This window comes from Oncorhynchus mykiss, chromosome 11 (assembly GCF_057628025.1).
Source record: "Oncorhynchus mykiss isolate SJ-2025 chromosome 11, ASM5762802v1, whole genome shotgun sequence".
In the NCBI taxonomy this organism is placed as follows: Eukaryota; Metazoa; Chordata; class Actinopteri; order Salmoniformes; family Salmonidae; genus Oncorhynchus; species Oncorhynchus mykiss.
Window position 1 is genome coordinate 84,798,561 of NC_143032.1, and position 24,452 is coordinate 84,823,012.

At 44.1% G+C, this 24,452-nt stretch overlaps 2 protein-coding genes across 14 annotated transcripts in view; one reads left to right on the top strand and one right to left on the bottom strand.

Annotated features, from left to right (window-relative positions):
* Positions 1 to 6,456, bottom strand: part of LOC110536490 (zinc finger RNA-binding protein) — a 35,642-nt gene extending 29,186 nt beyond the window's left edge. For all 12 annotated transcript variants that reach the window (XR_016484734.1, XR_016484733.1, XR_016484732.1 and 9 more), the window contains exons 1-2: positions 6,375 to 6,456; positions 6,093 to 6,174 (exon numbers count right to left, since the gene is read on the bottom strand). Coding sequence is in view for 9 of the 12 variants with exons in the window: in XM_090191273.1 (XP_090047399.1) it covers positions 6,093 to 6,174; positions 6,375 to 6,411 (119 nt within the window). In the remaining 3 variants the exon portion in view is untranslated. The remainder of the gene's footprint in view (positions 1 to 6,092; positions 6,175 to 6,374) is intronic.
* Positions 6,457 to 10,091: 3,635 nt separating this feature from the next.
* On the top strand, positions 10,092 to 14,292 carry LOC110536489 (activated RNA polymerase II transcriptional coactivator p15). Of its 2 annotated transcripts, none has more exons than XM_021622260.3 (5): positions 10,092 to 10,321; positions 10,868 to 10,940; positions 11,045 to 11,182; positions 12,042 to 12,150; positions 13,079 to 14,292. In XM_021622260.3, the coding sequence occupies exons 2-5, from the start codon at positions 10,869 to 10,871 to the stop codon at positions 13,156 to 13,158; spliced, it is 399 nt and encodes a 132-aa protein (XP_021477935.2). In that variant the 5' UTR covers positions 10,092 to 10,321; position 10,868; the 3' UTR covers positions 13,159 to 14,292. The 2 variants fall into 2 exon arrangements, with proteins under 2 accessions (XP_021477935.2, XP_090047401.1); XM_090191275.1 differs by lacking the exon at positions 10,092 to 10,321 and adding an exon at positions 10,363 to 10,684.
* Positions 14,293 to 24,452: the final 10,160 nt, after the last annotated feature.

Consider the following 24,452-nt stretch of genomic DNA (forward strand, 5'->3'; position numbering starts at 1 on the left):
CCAATTCAGGGCATTAAAGTGGATCTAAACCCAATTCAGGGCATTAAAGTGGATCTAAACCCAATTCAGGGCAGTAAAGTGGATCTAAACCCAATTCAGGGCATTAAAGTGGATCTAAACCCAATTCAGGGCAACCCAATTCAGGGCATTAAAGTAGATCTAAACCCAATTCAGGGCAGTAGTGGATCTAAACTCAATTCAAGGTGGCCATATAACATGGAGATGTTTACAGTTTACTTTTAGAGGAAAATATGACAAGTACCTAGCTTAGTGGGTGACAGCAAGATAGCGAAATCGCTTAGTTACTGTAAAACACATTGTGTCAAATAGATATTTTCAGCTGTCACGCTAGGTAAACATCTCACGCAAGTCAAACTGCACGCAAAGAAGTTGGCCGTCAGCTGAATAACTTGCCGTCTGATTTGATAAGCTAAAAATGATACGGCAACTCCACTAAAAAAGAGGCTATTCTCATTGAATGAAATGTCAAAAAGAGAATGCCAGAAACATAAATCATGAAAATGGTAAATTTGGTGGAAGTCTGTTCTCTCAGTGGGCCCGCATGTAAGAATCAGTAAATTGTGTAGGAACATGTCATAACTATAATTCTGATCCCTGGAGAATTACTCACATTTCATAGCGCTTTTAAAACAATGACCTTGCACTCCAGGGTGGCTATAAAAATAAATTTAAACCAATAGACGGTATGGCCATACTGGTCGGTCTAGAACACTTTATATCAGGATATATGAGGTAAACTGGGGGTGTGCATCTTTCAAAATCTACACTTAAACAAAACAATTTCAAAGACTTACTGAGTTAATTCAAATAAGGAAATTAAACCAATTCAGACCCAATATGGATTTCACATTACTGAATATAGATATGCTTCGGTTGGTCACAGATGCCTAAACAACAAGGTAGGGGGCGTGGATCAGAAAACCAGTCAGTATCTGGTGTGACCATTTGCCTCATGCAGCGAGACACATCTCCTTCACAGAGCAGATCAGGCTGTCGATTGTGAAATGTTTTCCCACTCCTCTTCATTGGCAAGACCCTGAGAAGGATGACGAGCAGATGAGCTTCCCTGAGACAGTTTGTGCAGAAATTCTTCAGTTGTGCAAACCCAGTGTCATTAGCTGTACGGGTGGCTGGTCTCAGACAATCCAGCAAGTGTAGAAGTCAGATGTTGAAGTCCTGGGCTGCCGTGGTCTGTGGTTGTGGCCAGTTGGACATACTGCCAAATTATCTAAAAAAAAACGATGTTGGAGGTAGCTTGTGGTAGAGAAATCGCTGGCGTACATTGCTGCAGTGAGCATGCCAATTGCACGCTCCCTCAACTTGAAACATCTGTGGAGTTGTGTGACAAAACAGCACTTTAAACTGGCCTTTAAAATTGTCCCCATCACAAGGTGCACCTGTGTAATGATCATGCTGTTTAAATCAGCTTCTTGATATGCCACACCTGTCAGGTGGACGGATTATCTTGGCGAAGGAGAAACGCTAACTAAAAAAGGGATGTAAAACAAATTTGTGCACAATTTAAGAGAAATACACCGTGTGCATGGAACATTCCTGGTATTTTTTATAATTTCAGCTCCTCAAAAACATGGGACCCACCACATGTATATTTTTGTTCAGAATAGATATTCTCGGGCGCCGAGACAACACGTTTTAATTTGAAACAACTCTGAACGAGTGGGTTTGATTAGAGGAACAAATCAATGCACTGACATGTTTTTTTTTATTTCACCTTTATTTAACCAGGTAGGCACTAACATGTTGCATACACACATCCATTTTCCATTCTAAATTAATATCGGCTGCGGATGGATCTGCCGGCATCTGTCCGTCCCCACCTGAACCATAAGGGAGACTAGGCATTTACCACTATCAAATTTGTCCACCCACTTTGGTTATGAAATCACCCACTAATTAACATGTCATTTTTTTCACTAGTAATACATACTTAAGTTGGAGTCATTAAAACTCATTTTTCAACCACTCCACAAATTTCTTGTTAATTAACAAACTATAGTTTCAGCAAGTCAGTTAGGACATCTACTTTGTGCATGACACAAGCCATTTTTCCAACAATTGTTTACAGACAGATTATTTCACTGTATCACAATTCCAGTGGGTCAGAAGTTTACATACACCAAGTTGACTGTGCCTTTAAACAGCTTGGAAAAATCCAGAAAATTATGTCATGGCTTTAGAAGCTTCTGATAGGTATTTCTGGTATTCGGTACTTCTGGTATTTCAAGGCCTACCTTCTGTACAAACAATAGTACGCAAATAAACACCATGGGACCACGCAGCCATCATACAGCTCAGGAAGGAGACGTCTTCCGTCTCCTAGAGATGAATGTACTTTAGTGTGAAAAGTGCAAATCAATCCCAGAACAGCAGCAAAGGACCTTGTGAAGATGCTGGAGGAAACAGGTACAAAAGTATCTTCATCCACAGTAAAACGAGTCCTATATCGACATAACCTGAAAGGCCGCTCAGCAAGGAAGAAGCCACTGCTCCAAAACCGCCATAAGCCAGTCTACAGTTTGCAACTGCACATGGGGACAAAGATCATACTTTTGGAAAAACATCCTCTGGTCTGATGAAACAAAAATAGAACTGTTTGGCCATAATGACCATCGTTATGTTTGGAGGAAAAAGGGGGAGGCTTGCAAGCCGAAGAACACCATCCCAACCGTGAAGCACGGGGGTGGCAGCATCATGTTGTGGGGGTGCTTTGCTGCAGGAGGGACTGGTGCACTTCACAAAATAAATGGCATCATGAGGTAGGAAAATGATGAGGATATATTGAAGTAACATCCCAAGACATCAGACAGGAAGTTAAAGCTTGGTCGCAAATGGGTCTTCCAAATGGACAATGACCCCAATCCTGCTTCCAAAGTTGTGGCAAAATGGCTTAAGGACAACAAAGTCAAGGTATTGGAGTGGCCATCACAAAGCCCTGACCGCAATCCTATAGAAAATGTGTGAGCAGAACTGAAAAAGCGTTTGCGAGCAAGGAAGCCTACAAACCTGACTCAGTTACACCAGCTGTCAGGGGGAATGGGCCAAAATTCACCCAACTTATTGTGGGAAGCTTGTGGAAGGCTACCTGAAACGTTTGACCCAAGTTAAACAATTTAAAGGCAATGCTACCAAATACTAATTGAGTGTAAGCTTCTGACCCACTGGGAATGTAATGAAAGAATTAAAAGCCAAAATAAATAATTCTCTCTACTATTATTCTGACATTTCACATTCTTAAAATAAAGTGGTGATCCTAACTGACCTAAGATTTTTTTTACCAGGATCAAATGTCAGGAATTGTGAACTGAGTTTAAATGTATTTGGCTAAGGTGTATGTAAACTTCAACTGTGTTGTGGGAAGCTTGTGGATGGCGATTGCATCATCCCACCTGGACAAGAGGATTACCTACGTAAGAATGCTGTTCATTGACTTTAGCTCAGCATTCAACACCATAGTACCCTCCAAGCTTATCATCAAGCTCGAGGACCTGGGTCTGAACCGGGCTCTGTGCAACTGGATCCTGGACTTCCTGACTGGCTGACCGCAGGTGGTAAAGGTAGGAAACATCTCCAATTTGCTGATACTCAACACTGGGGCTCCACAAGGGTGTGTGCTCAGCCCCCTCCTGTACTCCCTGTTCACCCATGACTGTGTGGCCAAGCACACCAACTCCATCAAGTTTACAGATGACACAACAGTAGTGGGCTTGATTACCAACAAGACAGCCTACAGGGAGGAGATGAGGCACTCGGAGTGTGGTGTCAGGAAAACAACGTCCCACTCAACGTCAACAAAACAGATGATCGTGGAGGGAGCACCCCCTATCCACGGACAGGACAGCAGTGGATAAGGTGGAACGTTTTAAAGTTCCTCGGCATACACGTCACTGACAAACTGAAATGGTCCACCCACACAGAGTGTGCTGAGCGCCTAATATAATGTTTACATACCCTACATTATTCATCTCATATGTATATACTGTACTCTATATCATCACTGCATCTTTATGTAATACATGTATCACTAGCCACTTTAACTATGCCACTTTGTTTACATACTCATCTCATATGTATATACTGCACTCAATACCATCTACTGTATCTTGCCTATGCCGCTCTGTACCATCACTCATTCATATATCTTTATGTACATATTCTTTATCCCTTTACACTTGTGTCTATAAGGTAGTAGTTTTGGAATTGTTAGCTAGATTACTTGTTGGTTATTACTGCATTGTCGGAACTAGAAGCACAAGCATTTCGCTACACTCGCATTAACATCTACTAACCATGTGTATGTAACCAATAACATATGTTATGATTTCTAGCTAGGCTAGGGTTACTTTTAGGAGTTAACTTAACTGTTATCTGAACATGCTAAGTAGTTGCTCGTGGTTGAAAAATGGCTAATTAGCTAAAATATTAAAGTTGTGCATGATAAGATTTTAACTCACTAGACATTCAGTATATACACCCATCCATTCACCCACCCTGGGTTTCTGCCTTAAGTAACCATACCAAAACGTAACATCATACTAATTACGAGTGTCCCGGAATCACGTTTACTATGTTACATCTAGTCAATGAGACCAGGCTGCCTCCATATTGGCACTCCCAAAAATATTGTTTAGAATGATGGGGAAGCTATAGAAATGCATTTATTAATGTCTACATTCATTTTAACACATTTATTCAATTAGACACCTTATTGTTCCAGGTTTATTATGGGTGCTAGCTACAGAACTCAGCACTGTGTATTATATCAAAATGTGGGTTGGACTTCGCTGTCTGTGAGACGAGAACAACATGCTCTAGTGTTTGTCTATAAAGAATAATTCTGAATAAGCTACCTTCTTATTTATCGTCGGTCATCAATATTAAAATTCCTAAAACCAGGTCTCAAGCATGGATTCCACTTGAGGCCCATGCGATCTCCACAGAGTTGGGTATGGCTGGCCTTTTCCTGTTATGCTCCTTGCCTATGGAAGAGCCTGCAGACTAAACTTAAACCTGAGACTCTTGTCCCCCTGTCGCCCATTTTAAATATTTATTGGAGGATTTTTATTTTCGTGTTGCTTGTAACTGTTTTGGGTAATGCAAGTTCTTGTGCTGTTAGGGGAATAACCTACGTGTAAAATGTAATCTGTTGCTGTATGTTTTTGTGTTATCTGTGATGGTTTTATTTGTCTTGTGTAGTTTCTTAAAATCATTGGACCTAAACTGTATATGTGTAAACATGTATATGCAGGGCCCCGCTGTAAAAGACACCTTGGTCTCATTCTATGTTCCTTGTTGAAATAAAAAGTAAAATAATAATAAATGTTTAATTATGTGAGTTAAAAACACAAGATACCTAAAAACATTTTCCTTAAAAGTATACTTTTTTTTGATGACCAATGTTACCATCCTCACGACAAAAATACATGTTAATTTTTTATCCTTGAAATATTTATAAATTGTAATAGTGTAGGATTTCATTCATCACTATGGATGACTGCTCCTACGGGACAGTGCCAATATGGCTGACCATTGGCCTTCAAATCCTCTCATGTCCAATACAAAGCATCAGCAATCCAGGATTTACATACACGTTGCTTACTAACCCCCTTCAGAAGATTCGGACAAATTACTAGGCAGACTTGATCCACTCAATCAGTACATAACGTAAAGACATTTCACAGAAGTAACAATTTATGTTCTAGTACCGGAAAAAAGTACCGAATATCGTTATAACAGAGTAGTACAATCTGTAGCTACTGTTGAACGAGTGTCATGTGTAACCTCCGGCTGTAACGTAGGAGACGTGAGAAACTTACAATTCACTCGAGAATCGATACCTCTCGAAATCCTCGTCAATGAGAATAAAAGACCCTTGTTCTTAATTAACTGGCCAGCCACTGGCAGATATCAGCTCCGCAGAATACTTACTATTATCACCCCCTCCCCCAACCTGAAACAATAGCAACCTAACTATGGGTTGGGGGGTATCTGAACTGACAGTAAATTGGTCTCGTACGGTGATGGATCGCATCTCCCAATGCGTCGTTTCTTACCTGTACTGCGCGGCAGCACCGTGGGTAAATCCAAAGTAGTTGCCGGTAGCCATTTTAGCATCTTCACCTAGCCGGCTGGGCACTGCAGAATAGATATATTGAGGGTAAACGGTAGGCTAGTACTGGTTGGCTAGCTAGTTAACAGCTATACCCCCGCATTAGCGCAAAGAGAGCTCCTCAATCCAAGACCCACCGACCCAAAACCAAGCTTTCCTCGTAAACATGATAAATAATGAATAGTTTTTAAATGTATGTATTTGTTTTTCATAAAGATTTACTCACCATAGGTGAAGGAGACCACTGGACATATGGGAATCATTGGTTCGTGTTTCTCAGACTACGAACTCTGACTCATAACCCTGCGTATGGTATTTATATGAGAAGGTCGGACCAGGAAATGGATCCGCACATGCGCTGTACACACGGACACGATGGGAATTGTAGTTCTTACTAGGCCGAATCATTTGTTTTCCTCAAGGTCAGATGACTGTGCCACACAATTATATCAAATCATAGACTCTTTATAGGAAATGTGTCTGTATGCGTTGGGTCTAAGTAACTGTTACAAGGAAAGTAACACCATTCATTTGTTATATTTTTCTCTTAGAGTAGTATAATATGCCATAGCAGATGCTTTTATGACATAGGTGGTTCGAAGCCATGCATGATGATGATTAACCTTGCCAGAGAGCAGAAGACGGATTTAGCTCAGTGGGATATTTTCCTAGCCACTGTACTTCTGCCTCTGCGTTGCTTGTGTAACGGATGTGAAACGCTAGTTTAGTAAGCGGTGGTGCAGCGCTAAATAGTGTTTCAATCGGTGACGTCACTTGCTCTTTTGTGGAGCGATGGGTAACGATGTTTCGTGGGTGACTGTTGTTGTGTGCAGAGGGTCCCTGGTTCGCGCCCGGGTATGGGCAAGGGGACGGTCTAAAGTTATACTGTTACACTTGTTCTTTGGGGTTTTAGGCTGGGTATCTGTGAATCCCGTTCGTGACAACTTCTGATGTAAAAATATATAAAAAAGGGCTTTATAAAATAACATTTGAATGATTAATGTGAATAGCAGGAAACCTGGGGTTGAAGAGCGGTGTGATTATGGTGGCACAGAGGGAGACTGTGTGGTGTGTGCTCAAAACATGCTAGGTAAGCAACAGGTGTAGACTAACAGGGAAATGTTTGGTAAACAACAGGTGTAGACTAACAGGGAAATGCTTGGTAAACAACAGGTGTAGACTAACAGCGAAATGCTTGGTAAACAACAGGTTTAGACTAACAGCGAAATGCTTGGTAAACAACAGGTGTAGACTAACAGGGAAATGTTTGGTAAACAACAGCAGGAACATTTACACAAGATCAGCTCAGAATGATATGCACAGGAGGTTGGTGGCACTTTATTTTATTTTTTTCACCTCTATTTAACCAGGTAGGCCAGTTGAGAACAAGTTCTCATTTACAACTGCGACCCTGGCCAAGATAAAGCAAAGCAGTGTGACAAAAACAACAACACAGAGTTACACATGCAATAAACAAACGTACAGTCAATAACACAATAGAAAAGTCTATATACAGTGTGTGCAAATGTAGTAAGATAAGGGAGGTAAGGCAATAAATAGGCCATAGTGGTGAAATAATTACAATTTAGCAAATAAACACTGGAGTGATAGATGTGCAGAAGATTAATGTGCAAGTAGAAATACTGGGATGCAAAGGAGCAAAAAATAAATTAAATAAATACAATATGGGGATGAGGTAGTTGGATGGGCTATTTATGGGCTGTGTACAGGTGCAGTAATCTGTGAGCTGCTCTAACAGCTGGTGCTTAAAGCTAGTGAGCGAGATATGAGTCTCCAGCTTCAGTGATTTTTGAAATTCGTTCCAGTCAATAGCAGCAGAAAACTGGAAGGAATGGCGACCAAAGTACGTGTTGGCTTTGGGGATGACCAGTGAGATATACCTGCTGAAGCGCGTGCTACGGGTGGGTGTTGCTATCGTGACCAGTGAGCTGAGGTAAGGCGGAGCTTTACCTAGCATAGACTTATAGATGACCTAGAGCCAGTGGGTCTGGCGATGAATATGTAGCGAGGGACAGCCGACTAGAGCATACAGGTCGCAGTGGTGGGTGGTATAATGGGCTTTGGTGACCAAATGGATGGCACTGTGATAGACTGCATCCAGTTTGCTGAGCAGAGTACTGGAAGCTATTTTGTAAATGACATCGCCGAAGTGGAGGATCGGTAGGATAGTCAGTTTTACGAGGGTATGTTTGGTGGCGTGAATGAAGGAGACTTTGTTGCGAAATAGGAAGCCAATTCTAGATTTGATTTTGGATTGGAGATGTTTAATATGAGTCTGGAAGGAGAGTTAACAGTCTTGCCAGACACCTAGGTATTTGTAGTTTAAGTCAGAACTGCCCAGAATAGTGATGCTAGTCGGGCGGGTAGGTGTAGGCAGTGAACTGTTGAAAAGCATGCATTTGGTTTTACTAGCGTTTAAGAGCAGTTGGAGGCCACAGAAGGAGTGTTGTATGGCAGTGAAGCTCGTTTGGAGGTTAGTTAACACAGTGTCCAAAGAAGTGCCAGATGTGTACAGAATGGTGTCGTCTGCGTAGAGGTGGATCAGGGAATCACCCGCAGCAAGAGCGACATTGTTGATATGTTCAGAGAAAAGATTCGGCCCGAGAATTGAACCCTGTGGTGCCCCCATAGAGACTGCCAGAGGTCTGGACAACAGGCCCTCTGATTTGACACACTGAACCCTGTCTGAGAAGTAGTTGGTCATTTCAGAAACCAAGGCTGTTGAGTCTGCCGATAAGGATACGGTGATTGACAGAGTCGAAAGCCTTGGCCAGGTCGATGAAGACGGCTGCACGGTACTGTCGTTTATCAATGGCGGTTAAGATATCGTTTAGGACCTTGAGCGTGGCTGAGGTGCACCCATGACCAGCTCTGAAACCAGATTGCATAGCGGAGAAGGTACAGTGGGATTCGAAATGGTCAGTGACCTGTTTATTAACTTGGCTTTCGAAGACTTCAGAAAGGCAGGGCAGGATGGATATAGGTCCGTAACAGTTTGGGTCTAGAGTGTCACCCCCTTTGAAGTGGGGGATGACCGCAGCAGCTTTACAATCTTTAGGGATCTCAGACGATACAAAAGAGAGGTTGAACAGACTAGTAACAGGGGTTGCAAAAATGGCAACGAATCATTTTAGAAAGAGAGGGTCCAGATTGTCTAGCCCAGCTGATTTGTACGGGTCCAGGTTTTGCAGCTCTTTCAGAACATCTATCTGGATTTGGGTGAAGGAGAAACTGGGGAGGCTTAGGCAAGTAAGCTGCGGGGGGGGGGGGGGGGGGGTATGGAGCTGAGCTGAGATCAGCTAAGAATGATATGTACAGCACAGGAGGTTGGTGGCACCTTAATTGGGGAGGACGGGCTCGTGGTAATGTCTGGAGCGGAGTCAGTGGAATGGTATCAAATACCTCACCAGCGGCTGAAGAACAGTTTTGGGGAAACGTATCTTTAGTACAAACCATCACGCACTGTAGCAAACGTTGTATCGAAACTGAACGCACCAACCGTTTTTCAAACCCTCTTGGTCACATTAGTGCTGTGAATTTGATGGGTCTCTGTGAGGTGGCGGTCAAAAGTGAGTTAAGTCTAACTCATGAACTCATTTGATGAGTGCCAAGGCTTTTAGCTCAGTGGAGCTCAGGGAACTAAGGTTTGAACCAAGACATTGTTTTAACTGATCAGTCAGCTAAATAGGTGGTTCAGCAGCCAGAATGTTGTTAGTTTAAGTCCTAGTCTCTGTCTGGGGGTGTTGGGGAAAGGCAGAAGACAAGTTGTATTCAAATTGACAATAGAGTCTGTATTTTAATCAATTATATTCTGTAATATGCAACTGCACTACATACATAAAAATGTATCCAAATATGATTAAAATAAAAATACCAAAATATATATATTATGTTGACTGTTTATATATTCATTATGGTGCAGATACATGATGTGAGTGTGACCATTCAGAGTCAATGCGTCCGTCCGTCCTTCGGAAACAGTGAAACTACATTTCCCAGAATTGCATCGGTTCGCGCTAATCAAAAGCACAAGCTTCCGGACCTCGCTTGCTAAATTAACCAACCACAAATCTTTAGCATCTCTCCATACTGCCTGCCTGTATCAACTGCTTGCCTGTATCAACTGATCCTTATTCATAACAAAAAAAACAGGTAAATTGTCTTTTTGTACCGGGTCAAGAAATGACAATGCACAGACACACCTGCTCAAGTCTTTGGCTAGTTAACTGCAAGAGAGGTGGCAGTCGGTAACTAACGTTAGTTCTCTAGCTAGCTGGTAATTCGTGCATGTGTTGAGTTGTTAAGTTATATTCGCGTTAACTAGCTAGTTAACGTGTTAGGACATTTTTAAAAAGCTATTTCACCTACGAGTAATCTAATTATAATATAATAACACACAGAAATACGAGCCTTGGGTCATTAATAGAGGTTAGTCGGGATTGAAGCTTTCACCTGCAGTAACAAGGCAAGGGAACTTTTAACTACTTCCTATGCCATGAAAACCCAAACCTTTTGGTAGGTCATATGATTGATAAGTCTGTAATGTACTGACGGCCATTACAAACTATACTGCTATAGACCACTGTGTCTATGAAGTGTTTAGTGTTGGTATACACCGTACTCTATGTGGATACCTGGTGGCAGTGTTGAACATCACATGGCTGCTACTCTAATGGCGATGTCCTTGTTTCCTGGCAGAATGCCCAAATCAAGGGAAGTGGTGTCATCCACATCGGGCAGTGACTCTGACAGTGAGGTGGAGAAGACCAAGGTGTGTGTCTTGGGAAAGGGGGGGGGGGGGGGTTGAGATGAAACAAATGGTGTCCTGTGCTGTGACTACCGAAGCCCTCCTCCTTAACTGGACATGTGTTTCAGGCCAAGAGAAAGAAGGCCAGTGCTCCACCAGAGAAGCCCGAGGCCAAGAAACCGAAGCTGAGTGGAGAGGGCTCTCGACCTGGCGCAGGAGGGTCCTCTAAGGCTGCAGACAGCAAAACGGAGGCTGGCATGTTCCAGGTTAGTCATCTCTGGGTTACAGACGCAGGTAATGCTGCTACGGCTACATTATCAGACTGTTACAGTCGCAGGTAATGCTGCTATGGCTACATTATCGGACCGTTACAGGCGCTACATTATCGGACTGTTACAGACGCAGGTAATGCTGCTATGGCTACATTATCAGACTGTTACAGACGCAGGTAATGCTGCTATGGCTACATTATCGGACCGTTACAGGCGCTACATTATCGGACTGTTACAGACGCAGGTAATGCTGCTACAGCTACATTATCGGACTGTTACAGACGCAGGTAATGCTGCTACGGCTACATTATCGGACTGTTACAGACGCATGTAATGCTGCTACGGCTACATTATCAGACTGTTACAGTCGCTACATTATCGGACTGTTACAGACGCAGGTAATGCTGCTACGGCTACATTATCGGACTGTTACAGACGCAGGTAATGCTGCTATGGCTACATTATCGGACCGTTACAGGCGCTACATTATCGGACTGTTAGACGCAGGTAATGCTGCTACAGCTACATTATCGGACTGTTACAGACTCAGATTATGCTGTTATGGCTACATTGTCGGACTGTTACAGACGCGGATAATGCTGCTACAGCTACAGGGTCGGACTTAGATGTGATGTCATCACTGTTCCTACTTAGCAGTGTAGTGTCGTCCCTGTCTCGACTCACTGTCTGTACAACTGAGCTGAGCCCTTTGCCCCTTCGCAAAAACACACACGTGACTTCTAGCTTGACAACATTACTAGCCAGTCGCGCCACATAAAAGGTAGCAATAGGGCAACACATGTCCCTCGGGAAGAAAAGAGTGAGCTTGATTGGTCTGTTTTGTGTGTTCCAGATTGGGAGAATGCGATACGTCAGCGTGAGGGAGTTCAAAGGGAAGTGTTTAGTTGACATCAGAGAGTACTGGATGAACCAGGACGGGGAAATGAAGCCTGGCAAAAAAGGTACGAGAACTGCTGTCCCTCACTTCAAATGGTAGTCGTGGAAACTGAACCGTTGTCATTTTAATAGGCCGCCGAGGTACTGTACATGCCAACATCCTGTCTGTGACACAGATATTCAAGCCCGTTTATTACAATTGTCCTAGTCATCCTCTTCTGTAATTGTACCATGGCTATGTTCTGTTATAATCTCCACCCGGTACAGCCAGAAGAGGACTGGCCACCCCTCACAGCCTGGTTCCTCTCTAGGTTTATAATCTCCACCCAGCACAGCCAGAAGAGGACTGGCCACCCCTCATAGCCTGGTTCCTCTCTAGGTTTATAGTCTCCACCCGGCACAGCCAGAAGAGGACTGGCCACCCCTCATAGCCTGGTTCCTCTCTAGGTTTATAATCTCCACCCGGCACAGCCAGAAGAGGACTGGCCACCCCTCATAGCCTGGTTCCTCTCTAGGTTTATAATCTCCACCCGGCACAGCCAGAAGAGGACTGGCCACCCCTCATAGCCTGGTTCCTCTCTAGGTTTATAATCTCCACCCGGCACAGCCAGAAGAGGACTGGCCACCCCTCATAGCCTGGTTCCTCTCTAGGTTTATAATCTCCACCCGGCACAGCCAGAAGAGGACTGGCCACCCCTCATAGCCTGGTTCCTCTCTAGGTTTCTTCCTATGTTTTGGTCTTTCTAGGGAGTTTTTCCTAGCCACCGTGCTTCTACACCTGCATTGCTTGCTGTTTGGTGTTTTAGGCTGGGTTTCTGTACAGCACTTTGAGATATCAGCTGATGTACGAAGGGCTTTATAATACATTTGATTGTGCTCGAACCCCTCTGTGTGTCTCCGGAAGTTTTGTATAAAACTGAAAGACTAATGTCTTTATTGTGGCTGTTTTTTTATTAGTGTAGTTTTGTTGATTTTTTTTTCATTTTCCTCCAGGTATCTCCTTAAACCCGGAGCAGTGGACCCAGCTGAAGGACCAGATGTCAGAGATCGACGACGCGATCAAGAGAACATGATGACCGTTCCCAGGGTGCTGACAGTCCAGCTTGTCTATCTAGTGATCTTAATGTCCCACATGGCACCCTATTCCCTATATAGTGCACTACTTTAGACCAAGGCCCTATGGAGCACTATTCCCTATATAGTGTACTACTTTAGACCATGGCCCTATGGAGCACTATTCCCTATATAGTGCACTACTTTAGACCAAGGCCCTATGGAACCCTATTCCCTATAGTGCCTTGGTCTAAAGTAGTGCACCCTATTCCCTATAGGGCCTTGGTCTAAAGTAGTGCACCCTATTCCCTATAGGGCCTTGGTCTAAAGTAGTGCACTATATAGGGAATACGGTACCATTTGGACTTTCCCAAAAACCTGTGTAAGGACTGAATTATTTTATAATTCTAAGTTTGCTGTTCTGTTGAATTAGTTATTTTGGGCGTGTGCTGTTTTAGTTTGCTCAGTGAAAGAATTGCTTTGTGTTTTGACCTGTGAAGATAATGTGTGTTTGATTGGTATGGTTATATTACTTTCTTTTTTTTTCTCTTCCTACCTTTTATTTAACCAGGCAAGTCATTATTTTCAATGACAGCCTAGTTAACAGTGGGTTAACTGGTCTAGGAACAGTGGGTTAACTGCCTTGTTCAGGGGCAGAACGACATAATTTGTACCTTGTCAGCTCGGGGGTTTGAACTTGCAACCTTACTAGTCCAACACTCTAACCACTAGGCTACCTGCTGGTTACTAGGCCAACACTCTAACCACTAGGCTACCTGCTGGTTACTAGTCCAACCCTCTAACCACTAGGCTACCTGCTGGTTACTAGTCCAACGCTCTAACCACTAGGCTACCTGCCTCTAACCACTAGACTACCTGCTGGTTACTAGTCCAACACTCTAACCACTAGGCTACCTGCCACCTCTACACTCTAACCACTAGCCTACCTGCCGCCTCTACACTCTAACCACTAGGCTACCTGCCGCCTCTACACTCTAACCACTAGCCTACCTGCCGCCTCTACACTCTAACCACTAGGCTACCTGCCGCCTCTACACTCTAACCACTAGGCTACCCTTTGAATAATTGACTTTGTTGTTGTTGTTGTATGAACATGATTTAAAAGCCATGTAAAGTTCTCATGATTCTCTCTACCTATGGTATTTTCTTACTTTCACCCCCTCGTGGTCAGTGTAGTTTTAGACAGTATTACAAAGGTCAGATAATGAATCCTGGTGCCACAAGACTGTTAGCCCGCTGAACATTAACACATCGATCTAAAACAAGTCTTGGGGTGTCTGGGTAAAGTGAAGCTACTCACCAAGCCACCTCCGTTGCTTCCAAACAACCACTGTTAGCAGTAGCATCACCCCCCCCCCACCCTCCCCAGTCACAGTTCTGTTATCTAGATCCAGACCAGCTGGTAGCACCACAGTTGTATTCCCTCTTGTCGGCCTCCATCCAATTACATTTGATGTCTAAATCAGATCAGAGCCTTTTGTTGAGTCACCTGGCCAGGAAAGCCCTGGCACGGCACACGCTGGTGACATGGTGGCTCTGAGCGAGACGTGCTGAACCACACATCCATGATGAGTTTTTGTTTTTTAAGCTGCTGCTGCTGCTAGGACACTACTGAGCTGGATAAGGTATTGTAGTGAAATTGTTTCCCAATACAATACTTGCATATATATATCACCGTATAAACTACAAAGGGATACAATGACCTGATACTATAAAGTACATTAGCAGAGCATGCTGACGGACATCAGTCTTGTCCAGACACTCTTCCTACAAACTTTACATGAAACTAAATCATTTTCTTTAATAAACACTTGAAAACAAGAGGGACACGTGACCATCGAATTCACTAGATGTCTGGTACCTTCTGTCTAAACCGCTAGATGGAATCAGAGATGGTCTAAATCAAGGGATGGCACCAGAGACTGCCTAAATCACTATATGGTACCAGATACTGCCTTAATCACTAGATGGGTAACAGAGACTGCCTTAATCACTAGACGGGTAACAGAGACTGACTGAATCACCAGACGGGTAACAGAGACTGCCTTAATCACTAGATGGTACCAGAGACTGACTGAATCACTAGATGGTACCAGAGACTCGAAATCACTAGACAGGTAACAGAGACTGCCTCTACCACTAGATGGTACCAGAGACTGTCTCTACCACTAGATGGTACCAGAGACTGTCTCTACCACTAGATGGTACCAGAGACTGCCTCTACCACTAGGTGGTACCAGAGACTGTCTCTACCACTAGATGGTATTTGGCACCATCTAGTGATTTAGACAGTATCTGGTACCGTCTAAATCACGGGATGGTACAGGAGACTGATTAAATCACAGGATGGTACCATACACTCTAAATCACTAGATGGTATCAGACACTCTAAATCACTAGATGGTACCAGACACTGACTAAATCACTAGATGGTACCAGACACTGACTAAATCACTAGATGGTACCAGACACTCTAAATCACTAGATGGTACCAGAGACTGACTAAATCACTAGATGGTACCAGAGACTGACTAGATGGTACCAGACACTCTAAATCACAGGATGGTACCAGACACTAAATCACTAGATGGTACCAGACACTCTAAATCACTAGATGGTACCAGACACTCTAAATCACTAGAAGGCACCAGACACTCTAAATCACTAGATGGCACCAGACACTCTAAATCACTAGATGGTACCAGACACTGACTAAATCACTAGATGGTACCAGACACTCTAAATCACTAGATGGTACCAGACACTCTAAATCACTAGATGGTACCAGAGACTGACTAAATCACTAGATGGTACCAGAGACTGACTAAATCACTAGATGGTACCAGAGACTGACTAAATCACTAGATGGCACCAGACACTGACTAAATCACTAGATGGCACCAGACACTAAATCACTAGATGGTACCAGACACTCTAAATCACAGGATGGTACCAGAGACTGGCTAAATCACTAGATGGTACCAGAGACCGACTAAATCACTAGATGGCACCAGACACTCTAAATCACTAGATGGCACCAGACACTCTAAATCACTAGATGGTACCAGACACTCTAAATCACTAGATGGTACTAGACACTCTAAATCACTAGATGGTTCCAGACACTCTAAATCACAGGATGGTACCAGACACTCTAAATCACAGGATGGCACCAGAGACTGACTAAATCACTAGATGGTACCAGACACTCTAAATCACTTGATGGTACCAGACACTCTAAATCACTTGATGGTACCAGACACTCTAAATCACTAGATGGTACCAGACACTCTAAATCACAGGATGGTACCAGACACTCTAAATCAGTAGATGGTACCAGACACTCTAAATCACTAGATTGTTCCAGACACTCTAAATCACTAGATGGTACCAGACACTCTAAATCACTAGATGGTACCAGACACTCTAAATCACTAGATGGTACCAGAGACTGATTAAATCACAGGATGGTACCAGACACTCTAAATCACTAGATGGTACCAGAGACTGATTAAATCACAGGATGGTACCAGACACTCTAAATCACTAGATGGTACCAGAGACTGATTAAATCACAAGATGGTACCAGACACTCTAAATCAGTAGATGGTACCAGACACTCTAAATCACTAGATGGCACCAGACACTCTAAATCACAGGATGGCACCAAAGACTGACTAAATCACTAGATGGTACCAGACACTCTAAATCACTAGATGGTACCAGACACTCTAAATCACTAGATGGTACCAGACACTCTAAATCACTAGATGGTACCAGACACTCTAAATCTCTAGATGGTACCAGAGACTGACTAAATCACTAGATGGTACCAGAGACTGACTAAATCACTAGATGGTACCAGAGACTGACTAAATCACTAGATGGCACCAGACACTGACTAAATCACTAGATGGCACCAGACACTAAATCACTAGATGGTACCAGACACTCTAAATCACAGGATGGTACCAGACACTCTAAATCAGTAGATGGTACCAGACACTCTAAATCACTAGATGGTACCAGAGACTGGCTAAATCACTAGATGGTACCAGAGACCGACTAAATCACTAGATGGCACCAGACACTCTAAATCACTAGATGGCACCAGACACTCTAAATCACTAGATGGTACCAGACACTCTAAATCACTAGATGGTACCAGACACTCTAAATCACTAGATGGTTCCAGACACTCTAAATCACAGGATGGTACCAGACACTCTAAATCACAGGATGGCACCAGAGACTGACTAAATCACTAGATGGTACCAGACACTCTAAATCACTTGATGGTACCAGACACTCTAAATCACTTGATGGTACCAGACACTCTAAATCACTAGATGGTACCAGACACTCTAAATCACAGGATGGTACCAGACACTCTAAATCAGTAGATGGTACCAGACACTCTAAATCACTAGATTGTTCCAGACACTCTAAATCACTAGATGGTACCAGACACTCTAAATCACTAGATGGTACCAGACACTCTAAATCACTAGATGGTACCAGAGACTGATTAAATCACAGGATGGTACCAGACACTCTAAATCACTAGATGGTACCAGAGACTGATTAAATCACAGGATGGTACCAGACACTCTAAATCACTAGATGGTACCAGAGACTGATTAAATCACAAGATGGTACCAGACACTCTAAATCAGTAGATGGTACCAGACACTCTAAATCACTAGATGGCACCAGACACTCTAAATCACAGGATGGTACCAGACACTCTAAATCACAGGATGGCACCAGAGACTGACTAAATCACTAGATGGTACCAGACACTCTAAATCACTTGATGGTACCAGACACTCTAAATCACTTGATGGTACCAGACACTCTAAATCACTAGATGGCACCAGACACTCTAAATCACAGGATGGTACCAGACACTCTAAATCACAGGATGGCACCAGAGACTGACTAAATCACTAGATGGTACCAGACACTCTAAATCACTTGATGGTACCAGACACTCTAAATCACTAGATGGTACCAGACATTCTAAATCACTAGATGGCACCAGAGACTGACTAAATCACTAGATGGTACCAGACACTCTAAATCACTAGATGGTACCAGAGACTCTAAATCACTAGATGGCACCAGTTTCTCATCTTTGCTTTCGGGCTTCCTCCAAGCAGCTTTATTCAATTGGGACCAAGTTACCTCTTAAATATGAGTAAATCCAGCACGGAGGCTGATATCAATGTCATAATTCACAGACTATGGAGGTGAAATCTTCTTTTGTACCATGGCGTTGTTGCATACTCATTCCTGATTGGCTTGAAGGGCATTGTAGAGCATACATTATTTAAGTGATAATGCCCGTGAAGCCGGTGTTTGTTGGATATATTGGCACGGGTGTTGTTAGGTCCCTATTTCCTCCAAACACCGCTCTAATTACGTAACCAGTTTATAATAGAAATAAGGCTTTGTGTTATATGGCCAATATCCCACCGCTGAAGGGCTGTGTCCAGGCACTCCGCGTTGCGTCGTGCCTGGACACAGCCCTTAGCCATGGTTTACCCCCTCTGGTATTTATTGCTTAAATAATACACGGTATATCAGGTAGAATTCCATGACTATAGTTCACTCTTACAGGATCTATTTGTACTGCTTTTGATAGCAAATGTCGAATTGAAAACATTGACATTGTTGAATTAGATTTTCATAATAGTAAATTTAGAGTTGTGGTTTTGAGTAGCTCAACTAGCAAGTCTGTTTGTTTGGTGACCACGTTAACTACTGTATCTGCTATCTAGTAAACTTACTAGCAGTTTAGGTGGATGTTGAACACATTTCTACCGGGGAAAAATGAACACATTTGTAGCAGCAAATAGCCATGATATATAAATAAGAGATAATCAACTCTCCTCTATGCAGTGTACATGTACTAGAGTGCACTGTGCTCCACTGATAGTACATAACATAAGAGATAATCAACTCGCCTCTATGCAGTGTACATGTACTAGAGTGCACTGTGCTCCACTGATAGTACATAACATAAGAGATAATCAACTCGCCTCTATGCAGTGTACATGTACTAGAGTGCACTGTGCTCCACTGATAGTACATAACATAAGAGATAATCAACTCGCCTCTATGCAGTGTACATGTACTAGAGTGCACTGTGCTCCACTGATAGTACATAACATAAGAGATAATCAACTCGCCTCTATGCAGTGTACATGTACTAGAGTGCACTGTGCTCCACTGATAGTACATAACATAAGAGATAATCAACTCGCCTCTATGCAGTGTACATGTACTAGAGTGCACTGTGCTCCACTGATAGTACATAACATAAGAGATAATCAACTCGCCTCTATGCAGTGTACATGTACTAGAGTGCACTGTGCTCCACTGATAGTACATAACATAAGAGATAATCAACTCGCCTCTATGCAGTGTACATGTACTAGAGTGCACTGTGCTCCACTGATAGTACATAACATAAGAGATAATCAACTCTCCTCTATGCAGTGTACATGTACTAGAGTGCACTGTGCTCCACTGATAGTACATAACATAAAAGATAATCAACTCGCCTCTATGCAGTGTACATGTACTAGAGTGCACTGTGCTCCACTGATAGTACATAACATAAGAGATAATCAACTCGCCTCTATGCAGTGTACATGTACTAGAGTGCACTGTGCTCCACTGATAGCACATAACATAAAAGATAATCAACTCGCCTCTATGTAGTGTACTTGTACTAGAGTGCACTGTGCTCCACTGATAGTACATAACATAAGAGATAATCAACTCGCCTCTATGCAGTGTACTTGTACTAGAGTGCACTGTGCTCCACTGATAGTACATAACATAAGAGATAATCAACTCGCCTCTATGCAGTGTACATGTACTAGAGTGCACTGTGCTCCACTGATAGTACATAACATAAGAGATAATCAACTCGCCTCTATGCAGTGTACTTGTACTAGAGTGCACTGTGCTCCACTGATAGTACATAACATAAGAGATAATCAACTCTCCTCTATGCAGTGTACATGTACTAGAGTGCCCTGTGCTCCACTGATAGTACATAACACAAGAGATAATCAACTCGCCTCTAGGCGTTCTCTGGAAAATAAGGTAACTGTAACACACTTTCCACGTCGTTCCTTATATTCCATAGAATACCGTCGTTGATGATCTCTTATGTTATGTACTATCAGCACAGTGCACTCTAGTACATGTACACTGCATAGAGGAGAGTTGATTATCTCTTATGTTATGTACTATCAGTGGAGCACAGTGCACTCTAGTACACATACACTGCTTTGTACCTGTTATTCACAATACTGACCCACTGGAGAGGACGCTAGGCTGAGACGTCTCTGCTTTACTGTCCTGTAATTATGTAGGCCTAATCTCTTGTTTATCGTCCTGTTTCTCTCCGTTGGTATGAAACGTGGCACTACTAGTCGTGAATGCCAAAGTTGGATTTTCAATTCCTATACAGTAGCATGTGCTACTGTATAGCCTGTTTTAGGATTTAAGTAAAAGTGTCTGCTAAGAGTTGCCACTGTTTGGGGACAGAATTGATCTCTCAGGTACTGTATGCTAATTTAGTGGTGCTGGTATAGCTTCCGTCCCTCTCCTGACCCCTACCTGGGCTCGAACCAGGGACCCTCTGCACACATCGACAACAGCCACCCTCGAAGCATCGCTCCACAAAAGCCGCGGCCCTTCGCAGAGCAAAGGGGAACAACCACTTGAAGGTCTCAGAGAGAGTGACGTCACCGATTGAAACGTTATTAGCGCGCACCACCGCTAACTAGCTAGCCATTTCACATCAGTTATACAGCGCTGTGCTCTGCTCAGATCCATCCACATGGGCTAATGGACATTTTTAGAAGAATGCAACGTGGGTACTTTATATTTGTCCAGTTTCTCACATGTACCAGTGTTTTATTTTATGGATGTGTGTTTTGCATATCCCAACTCCCCCCTGAGAGTGGGGTCACAGCCAGAGTCAGCCATTATCAACGGTTAGGGTTATTTTCATTGGTCAAGGGGCACGTCAACAGATTTTTTTCCGCCCTGTCGTCTCAGCGGATTTGAACTAGCTACTTTGCAGTTACTGGCCCAACGCTCTAACCACTAGGCTACCCGCTGGTTTCTAGTCCAACACTCTAACCACTAGGCTACCTGCTGGTTACTGGCCCAACGCTCTAACCACTAGGCTACCTGCTGGTTACTGGCCCAACGCTCTAACCACTAGGCTACCTGCTGGTTACTAGTCCAACACTCTAACCACTAGTCTACCTGCTGGTTACTAGCCCAACGCTCTAACCACTAGGCTACCTGCCTCTAACCACTAGGCTACCTGCTGGTTACTGGCCCAACGCTCTAACCACTAGGCTACCTGCTGGTTACTGGCCCAACGCTCTAACCACTAGGCTACCTGCCTCTAACCACTAGGCTACCTGCTGGTTACTGGCCCAACGCTCTAACCACTAGGTTACCTGCCTCTAACCACTAGGCTACCTGCTGGTTACTGGCCCAACGCTCTAACCACTAGGCTACCTGCCTCTAACCACTAGGCTACCTGCTGGTTACTGGCCCAACGCTCTAACCACTAGGCTACCTGCTGGTTACTGGCCCAACGCTCTAACCACTAGGCTACCTGCCTCTAACCACTAGGCTACCTGCTGGTTACTGGCCCAACGCTCTAACCACCTAGGCTACCTGCCTCTAACCACTAGGCTACCTGCTGGTTACTGGCCCAACGCTCTAACCACTAGGCTACCTGCTGGTTACTGGCCCAACGCTCTAACCACTAGGCTACCTGCCTCTAACCACTAGGCTACCTGCTGGTTACTGGCCCAACGCTCTAACCACCTAGGCTACCTGCCTCTAACCACTAGACTACCTGCTGGTTACTGGCCCAACGCTCTAACCACTAGGCTACCTGCTGGTTACTGGCCCAACGCTCTAACCACTAGGCTACCTGCCTCTAACCACTAGGCTACCTGCTGGTTACTGGCCCAACGCTCTAACCACTAGGCTACCTGCTGGTTACTAGTCCAACACTCTAACCACTAGGCTACCTGCTGGTTACTGGCCCAACGCTCTAACCACTAGGCTACCTGCCTCTAACCACTAGGCTACCTGCTGGTTACTGGCCCAACGCTCTAACCACTAGGCTACCTGCCTCTAACCACTAGGCTACCTGCTGGTTACTGGCCCAACGCTCTAACCACTAGGCTACCTGCCTCTAACCACTAGGCTACCTGCTGGTTACTGGCCCAACGCTCTAACCACCTAGGCTACCTGCCTCTAACCACTAGGCTACCTGCTGGTTACTGGCCCAACGCTCTAACCACTAGGCTACCTGCTGGTTACTGGCCCAACGCTCTAACCACTAGGCTACCTGCCTCTAACCACTAGGCTACCTGCTGGTTACTGGCCCAACGCTCTAACCACCTAGGCTACCTGCCTCTAACCACTAGACTACCTGCTGGTTACTGGCCCAACGCTCTAACCACTAGGCTACCTGCTGGTTACTGGCCCAACGCTCTAACCACTAGGCTACCTGCCTCTAACCACTAGGCTACCTGCTGGTTACTGGCCCAACGCTCTAACCACTAGGCTACCTGCTGGTTACTGGCCCAACGCTCTAACCACTAGGCTATCTGCTGGTTACTGGCCCAACGCTCTAACCACTAGGCTACCTGCTGGTTACTGGCCCAACGCTCTAACCACTAGGCTACCTGCCTCTAACCACTAGGCTACCTGCTGGTTACTGGCCCAGCGCTCTAACCACTAGGCTACCTGCTGGTTACTGGCCCAGCGCTCTAACCACTAGGCTACCTGCTACCCAAAGTTGTTTCAGATTTGAGGCTGACTTTGATTTGCTTAACACACAAAGAAACGACATGGCATTATTTAAACACAATGTATGTTTTGAACTGTTTGTTTTTGGAAACTGTCATGATAACAGCACATGTAAGTAGGAGGAACTGAGGATTCATTTGTTTCCAGTGGCAGCAATGTGGTTGAATCATTCCAGCTGTGGAAATGATGGCCATTATGAAGTATTAAAACAGGAGTATTAAAACAGGAGTGGGAGTTGTGTTCTAATGGAAAAGAGATGTTTTCTGTTACACACGCAATACGTGTCCCTTTAAATTCAATCTTCTGGAGGGGGATACTCCTAGCTGGAACCGGTCGACCGTGCAACCAGCACCTGGGAGCTACTAGACGGAAACTAGACTTGGCCCGCAAGGAAAGGTGGGTTCTCAGGAAACGCTGCGTTTCTCACTCAAACGAACCGTAAGAACACTTTGATGGTTTTATGATGGATCGAGGCATTGCAAAGTGTATCCTGGCAAAAAAAAAAAAAACGAGTGAGGGAGAGAGAAAGAGGCGAGACGGTAGGGTGTGCGCTCCAATAAGGAGGGTCACTAATGCCTCTGAAGCTGTGAAACTTCCTGACCGACATCTGCTTCCATTTCAGGGCCCTGAAATAAGGCAGTCTGATGGTCGGTGCGTCGCGCCCCGAAACATCCACAGCCTTCCTTGTGGTTGTTGGACCGCAGAGGCTCCTGTCACTCCAGACCCCAGGATTCCATCCATGACTGGTGTTCCATTGCTAGTCGCTAGACTCGCTACCTCAAACCCAGGTTAGGGCCTGTCTGGCCCTCTCTCTCTCTCCGGTTCCCTGGAAGGAATGTGTTGGTCCATTGAGATGTGAAGTGCGTATTGATTATGGGGCTCCTTCAGTTTCCTGTCTGTGACGCCGATGCTACTGGCACGAATCACTTTGGTTATTAACTAGCCGCCTCCAGCTCGCCAATTTGTCTTAACTTTTATTATCTTAGCAACAGACAAATGATATCTGCAAATGAACAGCCCAAAAATCACTTCACCGGAGAGAGAAAGAGAGATGGGGGAGAGAGAGAGGTAGAGATGGAGAGACAGAGAGAAGGAATCATTTATCTTTGGTCTGTCAGTGGGAGACAAATGATACTGCTGCAGCACAAGAGTTAAACGTCAGATACCACGTCTCGTCAGATACCATCAGATACCATGTCTCATCAGATACCACGTCTCATCAGATACCACGTCTCATCAGATACCACGTCTCATCAGACACCACGTCTCATCAGATACCAACAGACACCACGTCTCGTCAGATACATACTGTCTACAGCTACAGTATGTATCTAGTTCTGGTCCAACTTTAAACCAACTCTAGTTCTGGTCCAACTTTAAACCAACTCTAGTTCTGGTCCAACTTTAAACCAACTCTAGTTCTGGT